Source organism: Sminthopsis crassicaudata, chromosome 1, assembly GCF_048593235.1.
Source record: "Sminthopsis crassicaudata isolate SCR6 chromosome 1, ASM4859323v1, whole genome shotgun sequence".
Classification (NCBI taxonomy): domain Eukaryota; kingdom Metazoa; phylum Chordata; class Mammalia; order Dasyuromorphia; family Dasyuridae; genus Sminthopsis; species Sminthopsis crassicaudata.
The window spans coordinates 20,564,290-20,570,421 of NC_133617.1; the positions used below are offsets into that span (position 1 = coordinate 20,564,290).

General features: G+C 60.6%; 1 protein-coding gene across 1 annotated transcript; it reads right to left on the minus strand.

Annotated features, from left to right (window-relative positions):
- Positions 1-407: 407 nt before the first annotated feature.
- UNC119B (unc-119 lipid binding chaperone B) lies at positions 408-5,622 on the minus strand. Its single transcript, XM_074296072.1, has 5 exons — positions 5,276-5,622; positions 3,463-3,576; positions 2,538-2,649; positions 2,216-2,388; positions 408-781 (listed from the first exon to the last, which is right to left on the minus strand). Exons 1-5 carry the CDS (start codon positions 5,574-5,576, stop codon positions 669-671), a joined length of 813 nt encoding a protein of 270 aa, XP_074152173.1. The 5' UTR covers positions 5,577-5,622; the 3' UTR covers positions 408-668.
- Positions 5,623-6,132: the final 510 nt, after the last annotated feature.

Genomic DNA, 6,132 nt, shown 5'->3' on the forward strand with positions numbered 1-6,132 from the left:
CAGGGAAGTTCCCTTGGGAGAGGCCGAGACCTCGGCGTGACTCCGGGAAAGGCACCCCGCCTGACCGAGGGTCCTGGGAACAGAGAGAGAGCCAGGCTTCTCCAGGAATTTAACTCTAGGAGGCGCCTTATGACCCCCCAGGTCACGGCCCTGCCTTGCCTTGCCCGGCCCCCTGCTCCTCCCACCCTCGACTCCTCTGGGCTGGTACCAGGGCAGGAAAACGCCCAGGCCGTGAGAGGAGCGGGGGAGGTGGAGGCCCGAGCCAGAGGCGCCCACAGCCACGGGACGCCTGCCCCTTCCGAGGCGGCTGCTAGGTCCTGGGGAGCCCCCTGAAGCCCCCCACTTGTAGTTCTGTAGGAGAGGGCTCAGCTGGAAAGCACAAACAAGTGAACACAGCTAAAACCAAGTGGAAATAAACTTTCTTCTTTAACTGGCTTAAAAAGGCCTTATCCTAACCCGTTATTCAACAAGAGTACCTTCAAGATCTAAGGGACAGCAAGAAGAAAGGGAGGAAAGGGGGCTGGGGGAGGGAAGAGCAGCCCTGCTCGGCATTTCCCGGGATGGCGAGGAAGCTGCGCTGCTCCGCCGGGCTGGGGGCTGTGGTCGTGGTCCTCGTGGCTTGGTCCCCTCGGCACGCCAGGTGCAGCACCTCGCCCTCCTGCCCGCGGCTACTGCCCCCCGTTGTAGGCGTAGTCAGCCTTGTTGTGCATGATCAGCTTGTTGTCCACAAAGTAGAAGCTGTCCGAGCGAGTCTCGTAAGGGTGCTCCACCATGAGGCGAACTGCGGACCCAGAGCAGGGAGAAGTGAGGGCCGGCCCCCTCTGTGAGCCCACCCGTCCGGCCTCATTCACCAGCCAGTCTGCTCCCGGGGGCCTGCCAGGGGAGGGGGCTCAGCGCCTCACGTGCACTGAGTACTGCACAACATACAAAGCACATGGGCTCCCCCAAACTTCACTGAGTTAATGGAAGTCACCCACAGTGACCCTGGGAGGGAGGGAGGGGCCACAAGAACCTCACTTGCAGACAGGCAAACTTAAGACTCGGAAGGCCCTGCTCAGAACCGGGGAGCAGGAGAACCCCGCTCTTCTTCCCACTCTCTTTGGAGGAGATCCCCTGCTGGTGGGGTGCCCATTCAGGGGACTCCCCGCCCTCACACCATCATCTCCTCAGGAAGTCAGCCTCAAAATCCTTCCCTCACCAGTGGGACACTGAGGTCCAGCACCATTCTCTCGTGCCCCGAGCCTCCCAGCACTCGGCTGCCTAGCCCGGGAATCCCCCAACCACCCCATCAGCTTTGAGCCGCCCCCTTCTCTCTGTTCAAGGACGAGGGGATTAACGCAGGAGCAGCACCTGCAGATGCTCAAGGAGGACCGGGGGACTCAGCCTGTGGAAGCCCAGGCCTAGGGCTGCTCTCCACTTACTCAACCCCCTCCCCACACAGTGCATGGAAGGATCTTGGAGCCCAGCAAACCCGAGGTAAAATCCTGTATGGAGCACTTTTAAGCAGTGTGGCTCAGCTTCCTCATCTGTAAAAGGGGCTAATGCTGACACGCAGGGTAGATGTGAAATACGAAGTGCTTTGCCCACTTGGAAGCACTATATAAACGTTAGCTCCGGGGAGCAGGAGTGGTGCTCCCAGCCCCTGCCCTGCAGTCTCTCACTCCCCTGCTCAGGAACAATCAGTAACTGCCTAGTACTTCCAAGAACAACACGCATTGCTTTGTCTGATCTCAGGCCCTCTGCCAAGTGGATCGGACCCAGGTTTCCAGTAGGACTCAAACACAGGCTGTTCCTCACTGCCCTCCACACCACCTCAGGCTGGCTTCATGTTAGAACACATTTAGCGATCTGAAGCCCCTCCCATCGGCCAATGCCAGCTTCCCGGAGAACGTAGAGGGCGGGGCCTGACTACCAGCAGAATGATGGTCCCAGAGGGGCAGGCGGAGGAGTTGGGACAAGCCCTTTAACCTCCATCTGCCTTCCTCCCTGAAAAAAGTCCCAAAGGGTCGGACATGACTGAAGGGCAACAACAGGTGCCAGGCATTGGGCCAAGTGCTTGGGAAACTCAGAGTCCTGAGCAGAGCCAGGGCGCACGGGGGGGGGGGGCCTGCCTTGGGAGCGGGGCAGTGAGGAAAGGACCTGTCCACTCCGGTCCGTCCGGGTCCCCCTACATAAAGTGAAGGGCAGGGAATAACAGAAGGAAGGAAATACATACTGACATCCTCGGAGAGCTGAGGAAACTCATAGATATGTTCACATGTATTCCTGCTACTGGGGATGCAGAAGCCAAAATCAAAGTCAAAGTTTTTCAGCAAACGCTCCCGAAAATAGTGCCGTTCAATCATTCGGAAGTTAGATACTGGCTTGTCTCCTACAGTGAACTCCACCCTGAAAGAGACACCTCTGTAAACACCCCCTCTCCTTGAGGACGGCCTAGCCGCCCCCGCCCCCCAGCGGTCAGGAAGGGACAGGGGACGGGGGACGGGGGTCCTCTCTGTACCAGCACCTGCCCTCCCATAGGATCTCCTCATACTTACGTGGCCCCAACCGTTCGGAGTCGGAGAAATGCGGGCGTGAACTGATACCGAACAAAACGTCCTGCACTGGTGTCTACCTCTCCGCCTTCCTCCTCCTCTTCCTCCTCTTGGTCTGAGAGAGGCAAGGGGAAAAGGGGACAAAGGAGGTGAGGACTTGTCCTAGCATTCTCCTTAATTATCCTATTTACAGGCGGCCTAGCACACAAATGGTTCCAAAAAAGTCTTGAATGAACCGAATAGGTTTTTAATCTAAGTAAGATCATTGATTTTGACTCAATAAATCATGGTTCTACCCCAGAATATCTTATGCTTCCTGTTCACTTAAACCTGATCCTGGCTTTCCTTTAGCCCTTACAGGCACTGGGGAGTGGGGGTCAGGGATGAGTCTGGGGAATGACACAAGCACAGCCGGGTCATGGGCTCAACTCTCCCGCTAAATGAGCCAAAGCCTTCAGCCAGTCACTCCACAAAGGAGAGGGGTTCCCGGGCCACGTCCTTAAGCCTTCTGGGCGGTTCCCATCCTGGACTGATCCTGAAGAACCAGGGGGACCCTAAGATGGGGCTTCACCGAGAGGCTGGAGAGTTGGGCCATAAACTTAGATTCTGAAAACATTTGAGGGGGAAGACAGCAAAGGAAGTCAAGGGAAGAGAATGACCTTCCAGTGACCCTGACTGATTAAGTGGCCTTGCTAGAAACGTCCCTCTGAGGAGAAATGGGAGCCTCCCCGAGAAAACCTAGTTTCGGGCTTCCGGACCGCTCCGTGGCACTGGAGCCGGGCACTGCCTCGGCCAGCGGGGAGACAACTACCCTCGATATTCCCAAATGACGAGGAACCAAAAAAAAGGCGGCTCTCTGCCCTCCGTGGCCTCCCAGCCCAACCCGCCTGGGGCTCAGGGAAGCAGCTCCTCACAAACCGCAGCCTACCTGAAGCAGAAGGTTTGGCAATTTCAAAGAGCACCGTCCCTGTTTCCAAATCACGTATTTTAAATCGGGTAAAATCAATACTGTAGATGTTGTCCTCGGGTCTGCAAAGATAGTCTGAAAAGGAGAAGAAGGTCCCGGTTCTTAAATGTCTCCCGTGCTACTGGTAACATTTACAGGCTCGCAGGATCAGGAGCCACGGAATCCAACCTCTCACTCACTGAGACCCTGACAAGGGACGGGGCCAGGGCCACCTGGGGCTCCAGGCGCTGAGAGGGAGTTCGGGCCTGGGCCTGCACCAGCCTCCCAGGCCTGGGACAGGACAGGCAGCTCGCACTAAGACTTTCCCCTTTGGAGGCCCTAAATCCACACAACATTTAGGAGTCTCTGGGCTGGTTTTCTGAATTAATTAATACACTACTTGTTCCTCCAAGGCCTTTTCCTCTTTTTTAAAGGAAAGTCGTTCTTATGGAATGGCCCAGAAGTAAGATGGGTATGGGGTGGGAATGAACCGGGGGGAGAGTTTCCCTGCCCACCCTGAGAACTCCTAGAACACAGCCAGTGCTAGTCTCCCCGGCAACTTGTCCTGGGCCTTCCTCCATTGGTTCCTTCAACAATTCCTGTGTGTGTTGTGTGCCGGTGAGCTCATAATCTCCTCTGTACCCGCCCCAGAGCCAATGCCCACCCGAGGCCTTGCAATGATGCTGCGGCAAGACCCTTTCCCCTGACCCACAGCTCGGGCTGACAAGGGGGGAGGTCTGCGGGAATGGGGTTGGCCAGAAAGATCGGCCCCCCTCAAGTCCCCCAGCGCCCGGTCAACGTGCAAACACAGACATACCCCTCCTGCCATCCCGGGCAAAACAAAACAAAAAGAATCCAGGCCCTTTGGCACCCCCTGAAAACTCATTTCCTAAAGGGGGTTTGCCGAGTGCCGCTTCTTCCTCCCTGTACCCCTCATGCCATTCCAGGGCAAAGCAAAACAGACCAGACCAGAGGGCAGAGTAAAATCCAGGCCCTTCGGTACCTCCTGAAAACTCATTTGGCAGAGGGAGGGGGTTTAACTGGTACCTCCCCTTGTGCCATCCTGTAACCCCCTCTCCTGCCCCCCACCCCCTTGGGCCAGCCCAGAGGGCAGAGAACTCAGGCCCTCCCAGAGGAGGGGGTCTGGCCAGACTGTCACTTTTTGCACGGGAGGGACTCGGGCCTAGCTATAAAGGAAGCTAAAAGGGGAAACTATAATTAATGCGTCCACAGTTCTGTTCCGGAGGCCCTGGTCCTCGGAGAACCGGCCTGGGGGGGCAGGGCTAGCGGCAGCCTTCGGGCCAGGCCTCCACGGCCAGGGAAAGCATGAGGCAGAGTCCAGGGGACGGGAGGATGGAAGGGATCAAGACCGAGGCGGACAGCCCCCTCGAGACCCCCCCCCCCAGCAGCCACTGGAGGAACGAGCCGGGAGGGGGGAGGGGGCAGAGGCCCAGGGAGCGACCCTCCCCAACAATCCCCAACCCATAAGGCACCAGGGCGAGGCTCCTGTGACCCCCATTTTGCAGAGTTTTTGAGGGATGGCCCTGGATGTGCGGAACCTGGAGGGGGAGGGGGAAGAGGAGGGGAGAAGCAGAGAGCGGGGAGAGTAAGACAAGGATGGAGAGGGAGGGGGGGCGGAGAAGGGCCCGGCGGAGGGCCGCTCGAGTCCCGTTTGGATGAGGGGGTCGGTAATGGGGGAGGGGCGGCGTCCGTCCGTGAGGGGGAGGGGAGAGGACGGCCCGCCGGGCCCGGGTCCGAGCCCCCGCTCCCCGCCCCGGGGCAGACGGGCACTCACTCTCCGTGACGCGGCTCAGGCGCAGGACGTGCTCGGGCCGGATGGTCTCCAGCGCCAGCAGCTCCTGCTCCGTGACCGGCGGGACCCGCCTGGCCTCGGGCCTCCCAGAGCCGCTGCCGCCGCCGTCCGCAGGATGGTGGTGGGCGGCGGACGGCGGCTGGCGCCGGGCCTTGAGCCGGTTCAGGACGCCGCCACCGGGCTTCTTCTTCTCGTCCTTGGTTCCCCCCAGAGCCCCGGGCCCCGGCCCCGCCGCAGCCGCTGCAGCCGCCGCCGCCGCCGCCTTCGGGTTCGAACCGCTCATCGCTCCGCCGCCAAGATGGCCGCCACGCCGCCACCGCCCCCACAGCGCCGTAACTATGGAGAGGGCCGGGGGGCGGGGCAGGGCGGGGCAGGTCCTGGATCGAGGGCGGGGCCGGGGCCGGGGCCGGGGCGCGGGGGAGGAGTCAGAGCTGCCCCGGAGATCGCCTCGGCCGGGCCCACGTGCGCTTGTCCGGGAGGTCGCAGCGCTCCGGGGGAGGAGGCCCGAGGCCGAGGCCGAGGCCGAGGGCTGACCTTGAGCGTCCGAGCCGTGCTCCCCCGCCTCCGGCCGTCCCGCCCGGGTGAGGCTCCGAGCTCGGCCCGGGCCGTGGGCCCCTCTTAGCCTCGGGAGGGACGGCGTGCAAGCCTCCGCCCCGCTGCAAAGTGGGGACTGTTTTAAGAACGGGGGGCCGGCGTGGTGTGAGGCCCGGATGACATAATGGCCGCGGAGCACAATGCGGCTGTCAAAGCTCACGGCTTACTGAGGGAAGGGCGAGGCCCGGATGTGCCAGCACTGGGCTGATGAGCGCATCCTTCCAGGTAGGTGCTCCCGGGGCCGT